At 47.5% G+C, this 19,501-nt stretch overlaps 1 protein-coding gene across 4 annotated transcripts; it reads right to left on the bottom strand.

Annotated features, from left to right (window-relative positions):
- Positions 1 to 235: 235 nt before the first annotated feature.
- Positions 236 to 19,322, bottom strand: LOC119878813 (PWWP domain-containing DNA repair factor 3B-like). 4 transcript variants are annotated; one of them, XM_038589383.1, is made up of 4 exons: positions 19,095 to 19,322; positions 6,589 to 6,701; positions 4,700 to 4,880; positions 236 to 3,961 (listed from the first exon to the last, which is right to left on the bottom strand). In XM_038589383.1, the coding sequence occupies exon 4, from the start codon at positions 3,755 to 3,757 to the stop codon at positions 1,775 to 1,777; it is 1,983 nt and encodes a 660-aa protein (XP_038445311.1). In that variant the 5' UTR covers positions 3,758 to 3,961; positions 4,700 to 4,880; positions 6,589 to 6,701; positions 19,095 to 19,322; the 3' UTR covers positions 236 to 1,774. The 4 variants fall into 4 exon arrangements, 3 of the variants coding, with proteins under 3 accessions (XP_038445311.1, XP_038445310.1, XP_038445312.1); XM_038589382.1 differs by lacking the exon at positions 19,095 to 19,322 and adding an exon at positions 10,183 to 10,290; XM_038589384.1 differs by lacking the exon at positions 19,095 to 19,322 and adding an exon at positions 10,204 to 10,224.
- Between the last annotated feature and the right edge of the window lie 179 nt (positions 19,323 to 19,501).

Genomic DNA, 19,501 nt, shown 5'->3' on the forward strand with positions numbered 1-19,501 from the left:
TTGCCTTTGGGCCTGAAGCTTACACAATTTGGAAGGCCCTCTTCTAAACTTATGCAAAATGAACATGAAAGCGAATATTGATTTAGGATGTGAAGAAAATTCATAATGAACTTTTAAAAATGATGACTAAATCACTGAAATTCCAATATAGCATGTACACACACACAGGTGTGTGTGTGCATGGATTAAGACACAACTGTGTAGTTGTACAATCTAAAGTGTGAAGAAGCACAAGTTCAAAGTGAAAGATACAACGTTTTATTGGGAATCAAAACAGCTAACTCTTGCAAATTTTACACACATATTCACACAAATCACATGGCCGTGTGAACATATAACATAGGCCCGTGAGTGACAGCTGAGTCCCTCTAAGAATAGAAATGCACTCGGGTTCATGTCAGACCAATAGTGCTCATTTCCACATCACATTTTAAAAGCAAACTAGCTTTTCTAACATTTTTTTCCTCAAAAAACCTTACTTTCCTAAAGTTACTATCCCCACTTTCAAGTTAAGATAACAATTCATAGGATTCAGGGTTTATCTTTTAGTTATGCACGTTTCATTGTACCCTGAAAACAGCCACAGTTAGCCAAATGGAGGCTTTTCTGTAGCTCATTTCTGGTTCCCAGATCCCGGTCCATCTATTGCTCACACAGCTTGGAACGACTTACCAGCCTGCATATATTACTGCCGGAACCTGTCAGGGCTAGCCAGTGAATAAATCAAAAGAGAACGCTGGCTTGGTTTGAGATAGATGACTGCATCTTAGGGGACACAGTTCCAGAACAAAGTGCATGCTTTCCTACAATGTGTGCCACTTAGATGGGCTCCCAGCAGTGAACCTGGACTCCAGCTAGGTCTAAAATCGCTAAACTGTGTGTCTGATTAGTTGTCTTCCACAGAGGAATAAGCCACTACATGCAAAGCATCCCATCAGTCAGGAAGACAGCTAGGAGCCTGTTTGTTTTAGGAAACCACTTAGCCACTGAGCAAGAACTGCTTCCCTAAGTGGAATCTCAGGCAAGTGTAGAGGTCACAGTCTCGCACAGGCCGACAAAATGTTCACCGCACATTGAGATGTCGTTCACTCCCATGTGGACTACATGCAGATGACCAGTCATTACCTTTGGGTTTCAGACGGCTTTTCCAGGAACCATGAGAAGGTAGTGACAGTATATCGCAAACATCTGTGCCGTTGGCTTCACCCCTCAGGGCTTTTCTTCCACACAGATAAGCATGGCAGATCGAATTCAAGGAATTATCCTAAGAACCAATGCACTCATTTACACCGAGGTGTCACAGAGAGAGTGAGAAATCCATGTGATGTTTCTGCGAAAATCCATCTTACATTTTAAAAGCGATTGTTGCTTCATGTCTGACACCAGGGCTCTTTCACGTCATAAGAGATCGTGCGTCCCGTATTTAAAATATGAAGTGCTCTCCAAAGCAACCTTATGAAAACATCTAGACAATGACACATCCAAGTAAGTAGAGAGAAGTACAACGGTCTGCAGTATTTTTTTTTTTTATCAAATTAGTTTGCAAGGCGTTTGAGAACTAGAAACGATGGTGGCCGTGCTACGCACAAGTGCCACAGATGGATCCAAAATGAACCCAGCATGTTCCCGGGGTCTCAAACTCCTAGAACGTATGTACATGGCATAGAGAATGGAAGGATCCCGCATTGCATACAGACAGGCAATGAGAGGTCTCCCTGCTGCAGTGTGGGCACAGGAGGGCTTACTTATTAGCTTTGCCCCTTGGTGCCGATCTCTATCGCATTTTCTTTAAGATATTTTTATCAAACAGCTCTTTTTCTCGGTAATGCACGGGTGGGCCCCGTAGGTACTTTTCTTCTGCCTCCTTATAACCTAATCCGTCAAGTGCAGCAATTGAACAAATGATTGCTTCTGGCAGAAGAACTTCCAGAACAAAACTCACTTTGTCGTCCCTTGCCAGAGTCAGCCTCTTCTTGTCTATTTGTTTGTAGATTTCTTGTAAATGTCCCACCACGACATCCAACTGGTCTTCATCCTCCAGGTATGTTTCAACGCAGAGCGTGTACCTGTTGGAATTCAGAAACGATGTCAGCCACCTGGACTGTTTCCTGCCTTTGACAATGTCCAGAAGGTGGTGATCGGCCCCCTTCGTTTTCACGATGAAGTCCACGAGCCTCTGGTTGGCTCGGTCCCGAGCAGCCCTCATCCGGTCAGGGAGAATCTTCTTGCGGGGCCTCTTCCCGCCCACGGAGGTCTCCTCCTCAGAATCCTCCAGGTCGGCATAATTGACCTTTGGGAAGTCAGCCTCCAGATCCCCGTCCTGGATGGCTTTCCTAACTGGGTAACTGACGTCAGCAGCATAATAGTCCAGGAAGGAGCCTGCAAAAGACCCACAAGTGAGCCCTTCTCTGTAGTGAGAAATCAGGGAGAAACACCAGTTCACACTTTGCTCGTACATTTTCCTGGCTCTCTTCATCAGTGTTTCTTTCTCTTTGCAGTCCAGGGGCTTTAATCTTCGAAGAGGAACTCGAATGCCACTCATTTCAGCGTGCATGTTTGCCTCAATCAAAAGCACCCTTGCAGTCTGCTCTGCTTGGCTGACGCTCTTTACCACCGCTGGCCAAAAGGGGTGATTTTGAAATTTAAACCAGACCATCATTCCTCCTTCAATGGGACAAGGCTCCTGTGGAGAAAGCGTGCTGGTCAGTTGTCCCATTTCCTGGCTGACATCCTTCTTAATAGCAGTGGTGGGGTTCACAGCCTTTGAGCTGGCCGAAGGTCGAGATTCCTGCAGCCCTTTCTCAAACTCTGGTACCTGCAGCTTCCTTCTCCTGTTTGCCAGACGGAGTGAACAACGCGGCCTCAGGTTAGGGGCGCTGGAGGAGGCTGCCGCACCTTCCATGCCTGGCTCCCAGGGACCCTCTCCGTGGTCCTCAACATTCCCGGAGGAGGCAGAGCGCTCAGAGGAGGCATCCGGGGTCTTTGCGTGGGTGTCAGGTGCCTCTTCTTTCGGAGCCTCCTCGGGCACAGTGAGGTTGAAACCTGGTGGCGGAGATGGAAGGATGCCTCCATCTTCAGCCCCGGTACCCGCCTCCTTGGCTATGCGATGCAAAGACCTAACTCTTGAGGTGTCCCTCTTTTCCTTGCCCTCTTTCTCACCACCATCTTCTGAAAGTGACGGTAAGTTCGGGCGCCTGCTGGAGCTTGGTGAGGACTTTGCTTGCCTTTTCCTTGGAAGGGGAGTGAGGGTTGTGTGTGCCTGTGATTGGCCGCCATCTGGGGCATCCTGTCTCCGAGAATGCACCAGCCGCGATTTGAGGTTTCTGCGTTTCCTGAGACGCCTCAGTAAGATCCCTTTGGCCTTCCGGTAGTCTTTAAGAGATCGCTTTCTTGGTCCCCTTCGGGACGGTGTAGTGGTCTCTGGATCATCCGATGCTCCTGCTGGGCGCACATCTGCTCTCTCCTTCAGAATCTCCAATGCCACTGAAAGAGCGTTTCTGTAAGGCACTTCCTGTCCCGCTGGGACACTGGCCTTCGACTGGGCTGTTAGCAAGGAGGTAATGGATTCAATCTGAGACTCGTTTAGGATCTTTACGTCTGTGCTTTTCACTTTAATTTTTTCATCTACCGAGAGTATTTCAACTTCTAGAGAAAGTGCTCCTTTCCTCTTATTTCTTGGTGAGACCCCGGATCTGGACAAAACCCTTGCTGGCCACAAGTGGTCTTTCCAGTTGCACAGGACATACTCAGCATCCATTGTGATTTGGGTGTCCTCTCAAGAGGTGACTAATAGAGGTTGAGGGTTCTGGCCGTCAGACACACAGGCACGGCACATCTTCCCTAAAACAATGTCCTTCAGCACGCCTTTTGGCCTCGGGCCACAAAGGGTTTACTGCTTGTGTGGACCCTCCTTCTTCACCTGAATCTCCCAGAGTCACGGAACGGACTGTATAGGAGAACACTGGAATGTGGAAAAGGAAGAGAAGAAAACCATTAGGAGAAAAAATTACTTTGTGAACGTAGAAGAACATCGGTCACTGAGAATTGAAAGGAGATAAAACAAAGAACTATAAAGAGTTTGTGTGTCAGATAGGGGGAGTAAATACAAGGCAAGTATCGGGGAACATACAGAAGATGCCTGAGGAGTTTTTTAACCTTCCATACCCAACTTCTTGCCCTGCTTGTTGCCACTCCGTATTAAAGAGCATCTGTGTGGGGAGGCGGGTGTCGTTTTCCAGATCTCATTTGTGTTATTGGCCGTCTTGTGCCTTTTGTGCTCCCTGGGGCTCATCCTGGGGGGATGCTTCACTCGGTCCTTATTTTCTGGGGGGCGCTGATGCCACCCTGTGCACCCAAGGAAGCCAGGGACGATCTCCAGCCTACAGACCCTGAATGCCAGCCAGCCCAATCTTGGGTTCAAGAGCATGAGCTTAGAATCCAGAGGTTCACGAAGATCATCCTGGTGGTTACTGGTGCCATCCTTCATAAGGATTGCTACAGGCATGGGCCATTGGCTTGACCTGCCCTTTTGCATTGCACTACGGTGGCTCAAAAGGCTGTTGCCCACCCCCCTCCCCGCCCCCAGAGCTAAATTTTCGGAAAGAGATGGCTGTAGAGCGAGGAGCGGAATAAGCCACACTCCAAATGTCAACATGAAATGACTGCAAGTGAAATGTTTAGTAAAATAGGAACGTCTTACAAAACAGCACGTAGATCGAGGGAGGCGTGAGTCTTTTCGCGGCACCTGTTGGTTCACACGTTCCAACTGCTTGTCCGGCAGACCCTTTCCTCTGCTCTGTGCCTCTGAGGTGCACAGTCCTTCCAGGGATCAAATGGCCTCAAATGTAGATACCCAGGACGTACGTACCTCTAATGTTAATCTAGAAAATCAGAAAGGCAGATGGGAAATTAAGTCAACGAAATGGGGATGGAGTCATCATTTTCCCTTCCCCAGCTCTGGAATACAGGCTATTCTGAAGCAGAAATGTTAGTTATATCTCATTTGGAATGTAGACCTGTCTCTCTGCTTCCTTCGTTTGAATTTCAAAAATATTTCCATGTTAACCTGTTTAGTTTAGGCTGGTCCTCCTATTTCAGAACCATGGCCACTACTACAGCTTTCATAATAGCCTTTTTGTCCGTCTTAAATGCAAGGATTTAGTAGTAGCAGCGTTTTGTGTGTGTGTGTGTGTGTGTGTGTGTGTGCGCGCGCAACAAAACGGTGTCTATTATGTAAGTGTGTGTTGGTGTTTCTAAAGTAAAATTGTGAAGAGAAAAACCATGCAGAGGGGTATACACGGGGGCAATACATGATAGATGCTTACTGTCAACATGATGGTGTGAGCGTTCAGCGCACGTTCCCAATGCGCCATCTACACACACGTGCACATATGCCTAGCACTGTATTTCTTCACTCAAGAGCAGTATGGGATCACTGTTTCGTGGGAATCTGATTTTTTGCATCAGTTTTGTGAATCACTTTTTGCAATGCGGTTTCCCTGACATTTAAAAACTTCATTTAAATACATTTCAAACTTTTAGATGTGTGTCATGCAGAAAATGCAGTTGTTCTCTCAATCCCCCTTCCGACCCGTCAGGAAATACCTGTTAATGGGTTCTACTTTTCCACATATACTGTTCAATTACGTATCACAGTTCGCTTACAGATTTTAGTTCATCCAGTATCGGTTTCAAATGGTACGCTTTGATTTACAACAGATTATTTCCCTAAGAAAACACATGTATGCAGGACTTTGTTCACACATACTCCTAGCTACAATATGAAACGTATGATGACTAATGACACAGACTTTGGGCCCAGCCTGCACAAACCTTTTCTTGCCAGAATGTATGATCATGCAGGTATTGTGTCCTCTGCTTTACAGAACTCAGTGTACTGGCTCTTAGATCACGGGTGTCGGGTGAGGACACAGAACAGAGAGGAGAAGGAAAAACAGGTAACTCAACCAACTGCAGTCTCCCTGCAGCATGACCTGCCAGTCTCTCACACAGAACAGGAGTGCCTGAGTCACCTGAGCTCCAACCAGACCCCCAAGACAGACACACACACACTCACAGATACATACACAGACTCAGAGTGATGAGGTAGAGACGCAAGATGCCTGATATTGATGCATGGAATCCATGTTTTCTGCTCTACGCATGCATGCAAATGTTGTTGCTTCCAGGGCAGCTCGTCTCAGTTCCTTATCTTGGAATTACACACGGAGAATCTAAAATGCTGTTTAACACCATAAAGTAGGAAAACCATTAAGGATCAGTAAGCTGATCACCCAGAAGGAATGCGAACTGCAAATATATGAGTCTCGCACTTTTAAATTCTGTTTAAACCTATTTTCTATAGAAAGGGCTTTAAAAACCATAGCACCTATTTGAATATTCTCTCCCATTCACGTTTGTGTACATCTGTTCAACTACGAAGCACTTTAATGGAGTAACTTGCAGCGGACAACCAAAATATCAATTGCAATCATTTTGTCCGGTTACCAAAACGATGCACCCTTGAGAGACGCATTCAGAAGGAAAGGGTTTTTAATGAAAATATAAAATCCTCCATGGCCTACTCACCATGTGCTTTGGCCCACTGTCCAAACAGCTTCCATTGAAGGGTTGGCACATAATGTTGCAGATGATTTCCTTATTTTTTCATCCTGACAGGAGCACAGCTCTCTTCTTTCCCTCTAAGGGTGCATCCAGGTGGGTGTGTAGACAGACACGTGGCAGTTGGAGAGAAGAGGGACAGATAGAGGGAATTACATGTAAATGTTGATCCTCTTCTGCACACCAGGAACAAGTATTAAAAATAGAACCCTGAATGACACTGAAGTAACTATTAAAGTGACCCCCAATTCTCGGAGGGCTTGGATCTGAACATGTATCCACAATTCTAGTTTACAGTCATACCAAACATGCCTGCCCAGTAAAAATGAATAGAATAAAACAGAAGGGGAATCGTAGAAGTAACAACTCCACGATTTGTAACTTCAGGGTCAATTCCAGACCATCAAGAAATAGAACCCTCAGATGAACCAGCTTCAATTTTTAAGTCCTGCTGTTAACTCTAGTCCATTTGCTCCTTGGCTAAGGAATGAGAGAACGTGGTGGCAACGAATATTTATTTCTCCAATCAATCGCCGTGACTTTTGGAAGAATGATTTTGGAAGCTTTGTTCCTTAACTCCTTTCCCCGTTGAGGGCTGTGATCACTTCCAAACAAAAACGAAAACAACCCTCTGAACGTGTTGTCTCAAAACAAGGGCACTGTCCTTGATAGGACTCCTGCACCCCTCCACTCCCCAGAGGCAGAACTTCTCTCATCTTTACCCCCAACACCCTCTCATCCCTTCCCTAAAACCAGTGCTTATTTATTGGACTTTTTGTGTGTGTGGTTTTCATTCTGAGATGGAGGAGGAAGGCGGGGCCATAGGTAGAGGGAGATGGAATCTTAAGTAGGCTCCATGCCCAATGCAGAGCCCCACACGGGGTTCGATCTCATGACCCTGATATCATAACCTGAGCTGAAATCAAGAGTGTTGACCCCAACCGACTGAGCCACCCAGGCACACCTTGGAGCTTCTTTTAAGCTGTAGGCTTTGTGACCTTAAACTGTCCCCAAAACATGTATTTCCATGAATGGACGAGTTAGCAGTTCCCCCTTTTGGCTATAAAGGCACATTTCACGCAATTTCACTTAGAGAGAAAACACGTTCTTGCCTACTGTTACACCTTTCCAGTGCCCCATGAATCCAGCATGAACTTTCCACCTGTCAAAGTTTTTAACCTCATTCCATTTGTAGAGCAACTGAGTGGGAATTGCATCTTCAAACCTTTCCCTTATGTTGCTCACTAGTTTCATAAACTCATGGAGGTCACACCTATTTGGAAATGTGGACCATTTTTGTATAAACATTTCAATGGCAAGTAGCGCAGACTGAAAATCGTGAACCGCCCTCAGTTCTACCAAAGAACTGAAAAAACTAGGCTTGCTTCTCACCTACCAATGATCAGCTACAACACTCAGAGCACCTACACATTCAAATTGCCAAACTCTGCCCCCCATTTTCCCTTAAGAAAGAAGGAACCACAGCAACTACGCTTGCAGGCACACACCATCAAGAGCTCTAGAGCTGCCCAGAGGAGCAGACCATGAGTGCTTGTGCAAAGGACGACACAAACATCAAGGTTCCCCTCAGGGCCTTATTTTAAGACTAGAGTGACTTCTGTCCCATTCCTTTAGCAAACTCAGGTGGTTTCTCCCATCAAGCAGGCCAATTTTCTTCCAGAGATTCTCTGTTACCCCTCCAGTCACTGTTACCTGCCACAGGAGACCTCCACTTCCCTCTCTAACAGTGATGAAATCATGCACAGCCTTAGGACTGAAAAAGTCAAGGGCATCCTGGTCTTTCCTGCAGGCGAGACTTCCATAATTACTGATAGCCCGGCGAGCGGACAAAGTGTGTATTTCAGAACCTATTAATTTCCCTGTGTCGTGCACAAGGAGAAAAAGGTGCCCTAATTCACAAGACAACTCACTGCATCGTAGCTTGTCATAACGGCATTGGGTGTCTGCCAGGTGCTTGCTACCCATGGGAATAGACTAACAAACCGATAATCTAAGCCAACAAGGGCATGTTATGCATCCAACACAAGGACTGATGCAGACCTTCATGTGCTGACAGAGGACAAAAATTCATTCACTCCCCCCCCCCCAAAAAAAATATATCTAGAGACCAGTGAAGCGCAAGTAATATACGCTTTCCGTAAGGCACACATTCACATGAGAGCAACGGTGTCTACTTCATCTTTGGATACAAAGACATGTCAATGCAAGAGAAGAGTCCAGAATGATAAACAGAAATGTCATGGCACTGTTGCATTGGCAAGAGAGGAAGGAAAAGGACAGAAGTGGGTGGTGAGGGTAGACATCATTTCTCAAATGTTTTAAAACATTACACGGAGGACACATTTACGTGTACATAGGCACCGAAACCTTACTTTGCAAAGATTCTAAGGTGATATGAAATGAAATCCTGGATGTAAGTGAACAAAAAGCAGGCAAGCAAAACAGTACCAACCATTGCATAGAAAGCGATGCAAATACATTGCAAATGTCTTTGAGGTACATTTTCTATGGATCAAAGGAAATGTTCATTATTAAAATGTATATATTTAACCACAGAAGATATATTGTACTTCGGTCCAAGAAGAGAGAAGGGCTGCTGAATGTGTGAAGGAACAATAGGCAACAATGTTCCAAAATATCAGATGGTGTATTGAGATGCCAACCTGCAAGCATAATATATTCCGTCCCTCTCCCTGCTCTCCCTCTCTCTTCCTCTCTCTCTAACATTCACACACACACACACACACACACACACACACACACACACACAGGTCTAGGCTCATCATGGTTAAACTTCTAGAACCCAGTGGGAAAAGAACAGCTTTAAAAGCAAAGAGGGAAAACCAGCATGACTTTTAGGCAACACTCTCTTCCTATTTTTATGAAAGAGAACTTGAGTCATTTGGAGATCAAAAAAGAAAAAAAAAAGTACAATTGAGCAATGACGCAAGAGTGTCATGACAGGAAGAGTGGGCACTTGTAGTTCCAGAGAGCGCAACGGAGGATACGGTGGTTCTGAGAAGCCGTGACGTCTGAAGAGGAGACCTCAGAGCGTGGGCTCCGACCTTGTCTGTTAGAGATGTTTCTTAGATCATGTGTGTGTCGGCTACTCAGAGTGAGCACAATATCATCCCCTAGGCTACACAGAGTCACATTAGATCTTCCAATCCTACCCATTGCCTCATTTGCTGACTTCTTTCTCCCTCTCATTTCACACACATAATAACTTGACTCTAAGTCAGTGCAAGCGAGTCAACTTACATCTTTAAGGGTTCATGGGACAATCATCAAGCAGAGGTACATGATGAGGAATATTTGGGGATCTCTGCTTTCAAGAAGTCAGGTAACAATGCCCTCGGGCAATGGTGTCACCTTAGGACAGCAGAAAGGGGCCCTGGTGTGACAGAGGTATTCAGTCACCTAAGCTCCCCAGCCCCAAGAGAAGCTGCCATCCCCTCTGATAAAACAGGAGGGATTAGAGCTCTTAAAGTCCAACTAAAACCCACACACTGGCAACACACAAACACACACACGACTCACACATTGATAGCAGACACTGACTAGTCCGACGTTTCTACAGGTACTCCATCTCTCCAGTCTGTAAATATCCTTGTTAAATGTTTCTTCTGTCTCCAGGAAAGAATGGCTTAACCCAGTTGTCATGGAAACCAGAATGTCATCAGAAAAGGTCTTCCTGATGTTCGCTTTCTATGGAAACCAGGAAGTACTAATACCTCCTCAGATGCAGAGCGTCGATCGTGGTCTCAGTCAATTACACCCTGACCAATCCAGTGAATGAATGAATGAGTTTGTGAGTGAATGAATGAATGAAACATTGAAGACAATATCTGATGGTCTCAGAAAAGGCACTGAGGGCAGGGGAGTTTTTGCAAAATGGGTTATGGAAGAAATAAAGTGGAAAGATAACAGCTTCTGTCTTCCCTTCACACACACACACACACACACACACACGCTTAGGATCCAGGTTCCGTTAAGGACCTCCTTTCAACGTGCCAAGACACATGAGGCCGTGTGTGTTTGTGTGGGTGGGATTCAAGGACTCTCAGTCAATTAAAAATGACCCAAGAGGAGAAGACGTGTCAGGACAAAGGCCCTGGGTGTCAGAGGTCCATTTGCCTTAACTAGAAACTCGGGTTGCAACAAGACCAAATGACCCTCAGTGTACCCTCGGACGACTGTGTACTGACAAGGTTTTCGGGACACCAGTGGTTCCTGAGAAGAGAGGCGAGTCCCCAAAAATGTCCCGATGGAGGACAATAGGGAGATAGAGATGAGCCTCTCACATTTGGGATGTGCGCTCAGCTTGTACTGCCGCCAACCACACTGCCAATGAAGGCTAAGCCCAGAGGTAGGGCTCCTCTCAGAAGGGCACACAGCACACACTTCCTCTCTCATTGTCATCTACATCAGGGGACAGAGCTGCCCTGTGATGTAGCTCTTGTTTCCTGTTAATGAGCTCCAGGCAATTCTTCTGTGGCCAGTCCTGGGCAGTGTGATGTGCTGGGAACAGGCTTTCGGGAGGGGAGATTGCAGTTCCGAGCTCCAGGGTTTTCCTATTTCCATGTTGTAAGTACTACCATTATGGCCGAATTCAAACCACTGACACGATGTCACCGAATGCTGATTTGGCAAGTGATGCCCCAAATCAGCCCTCACAAGGTGACGGTTCCAGACAGACCCAGCACAGCCATGGACCCCAGATTCCAGAGCCAGACAAAGCCCTCTCGTTCTACGTGCAATCCACGAGAGCAGGGCAAGCTGGACTCTTACACAGAACTGTGTGCCACCTGAATGAAGGCTTTCGAAAGGTTCTTGGTGAAGAGGAGAGGAAGAGGCATACCAAGAGCCTCCATGTATGTAGCCTATGTAGTTTTAGGGGTGGAAAATAGTGGGAAGCACCCATGGCCAATCTTTTCAAATCAGAGATGCTTTCTGAAAGACCAACTGTTTCCCCTTAATGTTAGACATTCTAGGGGGCATTAACAGCTATTGTTAGGCTTTGGTTTGCAATTCCGACTGACTAATAATATTGAGCATATTATCATGTGACTTTTGGCCATTTGTTTATCTTCCTTCGGGAAATACGTACTCAGATCTCTTTCCCATCTTTATTTGTTTTTTCATTTGTTGGAGTTGTAAGGGTTCTTTCTATACTCTGGTTGCTAGACTCTCCCTAGACATATGATTTGCAAGGGGAACCCTGGGTGGCTCAGCGGTTTTGGTGCCTGCCTTTGGCCCAGGGCGTGATCCTGGGGTCCTGGGATCGAGTCCCAAGTCAAGATCCCTGTATGGAGCCTGCTTTCAACCCTCTGCCTGTGTCTCTGCCTTCCTCTTCTCTCCGTAGACTCTCATGAATAAATACATAAAATACTTTTTAAAAAAATCATATGGGCAGCCCGGGTGGCTGAGCGGTTTAGCGCCAACTTCAGCCCAGGGCATGATCCTGGAGACCCGGATCGAGTCCCACATCAGGCTCCCTGCATGGAACCTGCTTCTCCCTCTGCCTGTGTCCTCTGCCTCTCTCTCTCTCCTCTCTGCGTATTCTCAGGAATAAATAAATAAAATCTTTTTTTAAAAGACATATGATTTGACAATGTTTTCTCCATCTTTATGATATCTTTCTCTCTCTCTCGATAGTCATTTATTTTTGTTCTTTTAAAAAAAGATTTTACAATTTACTTGAGAGAGAGAGTGAGAGACAGAGAGAGAGAGAGACAGAGAGAGAGAGGGAGAGAAAAAGAGAAAGAGAGAGAGAGAGATAACAGAAGCAGGAGGAGCAGCAGAAGAAGCAGGCTCTCCGCTGAGCAGGGAGCCCGATGCGGCGCTCAATCCCAGGACCAACAAACCCGAGCCAAAGGCAGATGGTAACAGATTGAGCCACCCAGTGTGCCCAAAGATGGTGTCTTTTAATGCAAAAGCTTGTTTTCATTTTGGTGAACGTCAATTTACCCATTTTTTTTTCTTTTGTTGCTTTTGGTCTAATGTTTAAGAAATCCGAGGTCATGGAGGTTTACTGCTATCCTTTATTCTAAGAGTTTTATAATTTTAGCTCTCACGTTTAGGCGTTTTGTGTATCCTGTGACTAGAGTGTCCAAGTTTGTTCATTTGTATGTGGATATACCGCTGTCCCAGAGCCACTTGTTGAAGAGACTATCCTTACCCCCCTGGATGGTCATCATCAGTCATCCCTCACCCAACATATTGGTGTAGTTACGGGAACAGTGAAATGCTGAGCATTATGAGGAAGGGGATCAGAAGTACAACATAAATCATTGGCTTAGCCTGGACCGTTAACTCGAAGTAGACACTATGGAAGAAGGATCGGACTGAATAAAATATTGAAGATTTGCTTCCAAATCTTAGATGAAAGAAGTAACATGTGTGATTAAAAACAGACGGAAAAAATAAAAGCCCAGAGCTGGTAGCAAATCAAGGCAGGCACCAAAGGTGAAAGGTCCAAAGAAACTAATATAGGGGGCAGAGAGAGAGGGGGGGGGGAGAAGGATGGAAGCAGATAGTTTCCCTCACTTTCAAATCGTATAGTACATCTGAGTAGTGGAATGAAGCATGAATTTCATTTCCTCTGTAAATTTTCTATTTTGTGAAAATTATCCTATCGTGAGTCTTTATTGCTTTTATAATTAGAAGAGAGACTTGACAGGAGAACTTAAGTTAACAAAGAGCGCTCTGTATTAAGTTATTTTTGGAAAGTAGACCGTTCTTTATGAGCTAACCTCTGGAAGGATAACTTCAAAATTCCAGAAAACCTCTTGGCACTGCCGTAAGAAATCACAACGTGCTGAAATGATCTATAGACAGGAGTCATCCAATACCTGTGTTTTTCTATAGTCGGAGGACCTCTGAGATGTATCAATTTGATTTCTCCTTACAAGTGTAAAACAGACAAGTTCACGGTCGGTGTTAGAAAAGTCAAAAGCTGTTATGTCTCAAAAGGTGTCATAACTCATCTTGGTTAGTCATGGAGCAGATGGTCCACTAAAGTCCCTTGTTCCAATTTCTTTCCTGATTTTCAGATTTTTAATATTTTCCTCACATCCTTGGTGGCATTTGCAAAACAAAGACAGTGGTTTTATGAAGCCGCCAGATGGAGATATTGAGCTGCCACTGTTTGTGGACAGTCAGGTCCTTCTTGACTAATACAGTGGTTCCAAGTTTGAGAGCAACCTGGAGAATTTACTGAAAATGCAGATTCCTAGTGCACGCCCACATGGTTGATTGGGCAGGCCTAGGACAGATCCAAGGAATCTGGACTAAACACTCTCCTTTCAGGGATTCTGATATATCGGTGATCCCATGCACCACCCTTTGAGAAGCTCTGATGTAAATGGCCATTGAAATCATGCACATAGGTGGAAACATTTAGGGAACGTGTATCGATTGAGAAAAGAATCAAGTAAAACCAAGTCCTTGAGAGAACATCATCATGCGAAGGCTCATTTGAAGAGAAGGAGCTAGCAATGGTAAGAAGGAGTCGCCAGATAGAAAGGAGATAACGGGAGACTATGCAGTTATGGAGGCCAAGGAAAACAGAGAGAGTGGGAGGGAAAAAAAGGAGATAAGAAGGGTCAAACCAGACTGCATGCATTTTTGATCGAATTTTATTCACACATCCGTCATCATCTTCTCTGACTTCTTTGGAGAAATACTGCCTTAAACAGTAAGAATGTGGGATCCTGGGTGGCTCAGCGGTTTAGCGCCTGCCTTCGGCCCACGGTGTGATCCTGGAGTCCCGAAATCGAGTCCCACATCGGGCTCCCTGCATGGGAGCTGCCTATGCAGCTGCATCCGTGCCAGCTGCGCCTTTCCAGTTCCAGAAGCTTTCCTAGCAATGCCACCAGTATCATCTGGGACACGTATCATGGCCAGCCCATGGGCTGGACTGAGCCACGTGCTCATCTTCTGCCTCTGCCTGTGTCTCTGCCTGTCTCTCTCTCTCTCTCTCTCTCTCTCTGTCTCTCACGGAAAAATAAATTTAAAAAAAGAGTAAAAATGCCCTTGTGATGTCTGACACACCCTAAGTTATTCATGTACTTGAAATATATATTTCCCGTCCCAAGTCCACATTTGTTAATGAAATGTTACAGTTAATCCTGATGATGAAAATCAGTTAGTTTTTACGCTTTGAAATATGTAGCAGGCACCGGCTTGCATTCAATGTTTGATATTCAGGAAATTGTGTGCCAGTGGCTCACAAAGTGGCCACAATAATGGCAATACAATAAACACGAAACGCCGATCACCATTACGATAGAATGAATCAGAAACAGTAATGCTGCTATACTGTTACTAATATTTGACTGGTTCCCGGATATTACTGAGGGCCCGTACGAGTTTTTATGCATTATTTCACTTAGCGGCATCCAAAATATCACGAGACAAATACTGTCGGTATGCCTTTAAGATAGTACGAAAGTGATCAAGGCTTCGAGAGAGAAGTCAAGAAGTCAGCTCGGTGTCTCACAGTCCCCGAGCGGGACAGCCCCGTTTAATGGCATGCTGGACTGTCAGTTGGTGCTTTGAGCATTTTTGTGAGTTTCCCTTTAAGAAAACCCAACGTAGTCAAGTTTTGCATTACTTTCAGAAAGGCACAGGTTGCAGGGACCTCCCGGTCGCCACCTAAATCCTTGCTCTCCTCTTCTTCCTGGGCCCCATCTAGGCATCATTCGCCGGCTTGCCTTGCTGTTACGTGTGACCGTGTGCCTGAGATCCAGGCAATGGGACGGCAAGCGGAAATGAGGCGTGCCACTGCCAGGCCTAACTTGTAAACACCTGGTACCTGGTGCACCTCTGTGCTCTTTGCCCCTTCTAGCAAACTGCCAAGGGGGCCACCTCCGGGGCTCCGTGGGAGCCCCACGTTGGGTGTGGCAGACTTTCTGACAGCCGGGGTCCCTGTGGAAGTGCATGGATAGTGCCTGCCAGGAGGACCCAGTCACTTTCCCAGTAATGTGCCAAGAGTAATAGATAAACTAGTTGAGATAAACCAGTTGAGTCCCTGTACACGTTTGGGTTTAGGTGTTAGGGTAATAGTCTACCACCCCTGACACAAGCTGGGCAAAAATAAATTTCAGGTATGCGCTGCTCTGTCACCGTGAATTGCGTCTTCCTGCTTGTTGAATCAAGTAGCTCATACAGGGGCTTTGTTTATTCCAGGTAACACACGGTAGGAATACATAATCCAGGGCTGGTACTACACCTCGGGAAGCCAGGATCTCCTCTCTTCTCGCCCCTCTCTCCTTAAATGTGGCTTTTGTCTCCAGGGCCACGGGCACTGCGTCTGTATCACTGGCAGGAGCAAGTGGGAAAGATCGAAGGGGAATGCCGGCTGCGTCTTTCCAGTTCCAGGGGCTTTCCTAGGAATGCCACCGGCGTCATCTGGGACACGAATCACGGCCAGCCCAGGGGCTGGACTGGGCCACGCGCTCACCTGTCTGTGCAATGGGGTCAGGGTTCTGTTAGTAAGGACGAAAGGGTGAGGGAAGGGGTGCTCGGGGAGGTCCAGGACCTGCCACAGCACTTACACGTATCTATACTGATCATCCAAATCCCCAGTGGGAGCTTCTGACAAATCGCGATTCCTGTCCCGGTGCCAGCCATAGGGAACCAGAATGTCCCTGACAATTTGGAACCCGAAAGCCGTGGTTGAGCTACTGGCCCTTGCTCTACCGAGGACAGACCCTTGTTCCCGTCATCTGGTCTGGTCTGCGTGGACTCTTCAATGGGTTTGTCATTTCATAACGCTTAGGTGCACTCCAAAATGCCAGAGGCAGCACCTTTCTCGATTGACAGGTTTTGAAATTTACATGGAAAACAAGAACTTTGTAAAGGACTTCCACCTCCTCAGTCACAGCCTTCAAACCATTTTCTGCAGTACTGGGACAGGCAGGCACTACTGGAGACCATGGCTTGTAGCTGAAGACGTGCTGTAGCCCCAGAGCAGCAACGGGACGCAAAACAGTGAAGAGGCGAGGGCCAGGGGTGGGCAAAGGGGTGGTGGAAGGGGAGGAGGGCGGGGGGTGGGGGTGAATGGTGACGGGCACTGAGGGGGGCACTTGACGGGATGAGCACTGGGTGCTATTCTGTATGTTGGCAAACTGAACACCAATAAAAAATAAATTCATGATTAAAAAAAAAAAAAAACAAACAAACACGCCAAAGGTCTGGCCCTTCCTCCACTGTGCGGCTCTGCAAACTTGGGTAAGCATCTGTAGTCTCTGACCATGGTCCTCTTAACTTATAAAGGGGCCTTGCACCAATTCACCTTCCAGAGGGTTATTAAGGTCATCCAATGAGTCACGGGTGTGTATCCCTTCAGGCCAGGGCAGCATAGCTCGCTGAAGTGTTGTCTGTATTCATGGGCAAACAGTGACCAATACGAATTGTGAGTTCCAAATCTGCTTGGTAGAATGATAGAGGCTTCCCGCATGGTCAAAGTGAGGCACGGGAATAGGGTCCCGTTAGCACACAGAGGACTGGATTACAGTGCAGGGAGAGGAGCGAGGCGGCACAAGTCACAGCGACAGGCAGAGGAAGGAGTGTCAACCAAGGGTCTCGGCAGAGAAGTTGGTTGAGCTCGTTCGAGGGCCCAGTGGCAGGCAACAGCCACGGTGTGCTTCGGGCGGTGGCAAGCAGCTCAGGATGGGGAGGATAAAGGGGGGAGTCAAAGGAGACGAGGTGCTAAGGGTCCTCGTATGTAGGGTCGACCCTCGTGTGGAGGCTGTCAGGAATCACGGAAGGATCTGAGTCATCAGAGTGTAAGCTTAATCCCGGAGGACTCGGAGTTGGGCCTGACCTAGAATCTTTGTTTTTACTCTTTAGAGATTTGTGTTTATTTATTTCTTCCTGAGAGACGCAGAGAGAAAGCGAGGCAGAGACAGAGGCGGAGTTGGAGAAGCAGGCTCCAGGCAGGGAGCCCTACGTGGGACTCCATCCGGGGTCTCCAGGATGACGCCCGGGGCCGAGGTGGCGCTAAACCGCTGAGCCGCCCGGGCGGCCCCGACTTAGGAATCTTCATTGTGCCACAGGCTGTGGCTTTTGGCACAGGATAAACGAAAGGAGCGGTGGGACGGGACAGAGAACCAGAATCGGGGACATAGCGAACCTTGATGTGTGACCGGGCACAGCTGATAGTGGCGAAAGCGTGCACCCTTCAGAAAAATGGGGACGGTACGGTGACTTTTTTTTTTTTTTTTTTTCTTTTCCATGGGGGGACAGAAGCAATTAGATCACGACCGGACAGCAAGCACAAAAACCAATTTCACGTGAGCAGAGACTAAAAGATACAAAATAAGCCCTTAAGTCAATTTTGAAGAAACATTTATGACCTCGGAGTACAGGCAGCTTTCATCCTAAAAGGCCCGGGAGGCCAGGAAGCACCTGGGTAAATCGGAAACGTCACAGTTTATAGACGCCTTGCGCATCAAAGGACATTATCAACAGGCCACGCAGGCAACCCGAGGAATGGATGAAGATCATTGCAAATGACCGACCCGGTAAGAGAATAAAATCCTGAACCGTTAAAGAGGTCCTACAACTCACCCGCGGTGCAAAGAAAAAAAAAAAAAAAAAGAAAGAAAACCAACGCGCACCCCAAAAAGACAGAAACCTTATTAAAAATTGGCAAAGGACCTGAATGGGCATATGTCTAGAGAAAGGACACCCGTGGCCCCGTCCCCGTAGGCACTTGAAAAGGTGGTCTGCGTGAGTAATCGCCAGTGGAATGAAAAGTCAGAACCGCAAGCAGCAAGCACTTCACACCCTGTAGGATGCCTGTTTTCAAACAGAGAAACACGAGGCAACAACCAAACGAAAGCCAAAACCAAACAACTGGGAATTACAGGAGCTGGCATGATGTGGAGAAAGGGGAACCACTGTGCACTGCTGGTAGGACTGTGAACAGGTCATCAAGTCCTCTGAAGCCTTGGGCGCATTTATTTTTATGTGTTTCTCTTGGGCTCATTTAAACACCACAGAGCGTAATCGCACACGTTCGGCAGACGTGAGATTCTTCGTAGCATCGCTGCCGTCCAGGGCGCTGCGGTGGAAATAAGGGCACGTGGACGGAGGAGCAATGGGGCGAAGGCATTGAGGAGCGGTTCCCCGGGGGCGGGGGCGTGTGCTCCCAGGGGGAGGGGGAAGGGGGCCGCTTCCACCGAGCGGTTCCCGGGGGCGGGGGCGTGTGCTCCCAGGGGGAGGGGGAAGGGGGCCGCTTCCAGGCCTATTCCCGGGGCTCCACGGGATAGCACAGACCCTGTTAGGACACAATGCTGGGTGGAAAGGGACGTGGCGCAACCGCCAACGTCAGGCAGGACGCTGACAGGAGTTCAGTCCTCCTACCCGGGCAACCCAGCGGGAGGCCAGCACAGTGAAGGACACGCGCAGGGGTCTGTGAAACAGCACCAAAGGCAACCTACCAACCGCCAACCCAAGAGCGGAGCCGAGACAACGGAGGGGGTCGTTTGCTCAGGACCCTCGGGGAGACGGCTATTCCTCCGGGAAGCGGAAGCGCTGGGTGGAAAGGGCCCCGCCAGGAGCCCGACGAGGACCTGCGAAAAGCCTTCCGCCTCAGGTCAGCAAGGTGGAGGCCTGAGCGGCCACCTGCTCCACAACCCAGTACCCTTTAGTGATTTCCCAGGAAGATGAAAGTAACGTCCTCGGGCTGCAGAGCCGGAAACGCGCAGCCTGGGCCCCGGGGCTCAACCCTCGGCCCTCAGCCCTCAGCCCTCGGCCCTCAGCACTCGACCGACCCTCGGCCCGCGGCCCTCGACGCTCCACCCTGGGTCCTGACCCAAGACCCTCGCCCTCGCCACGTGAGCCCCGT

This window comes from Canis lupus, unplaced genomic scaffold (genome assembly GCF_011100685.1).
Source record: "Canis lupus familiaris isolate Mischka breed German Shepherd unplaced genomic scaffold, alternate assembly UU_Cfam_GSD_1.0 chrUn_S1935H2134, whole genome shotgun sequence".
Taxonomy (NCBI): domain Eukaryota; kingdom Metazoa; phylum Chordata; class Mammalia; order Carnivora; family Canidae; genus Canis; species Canis lupus.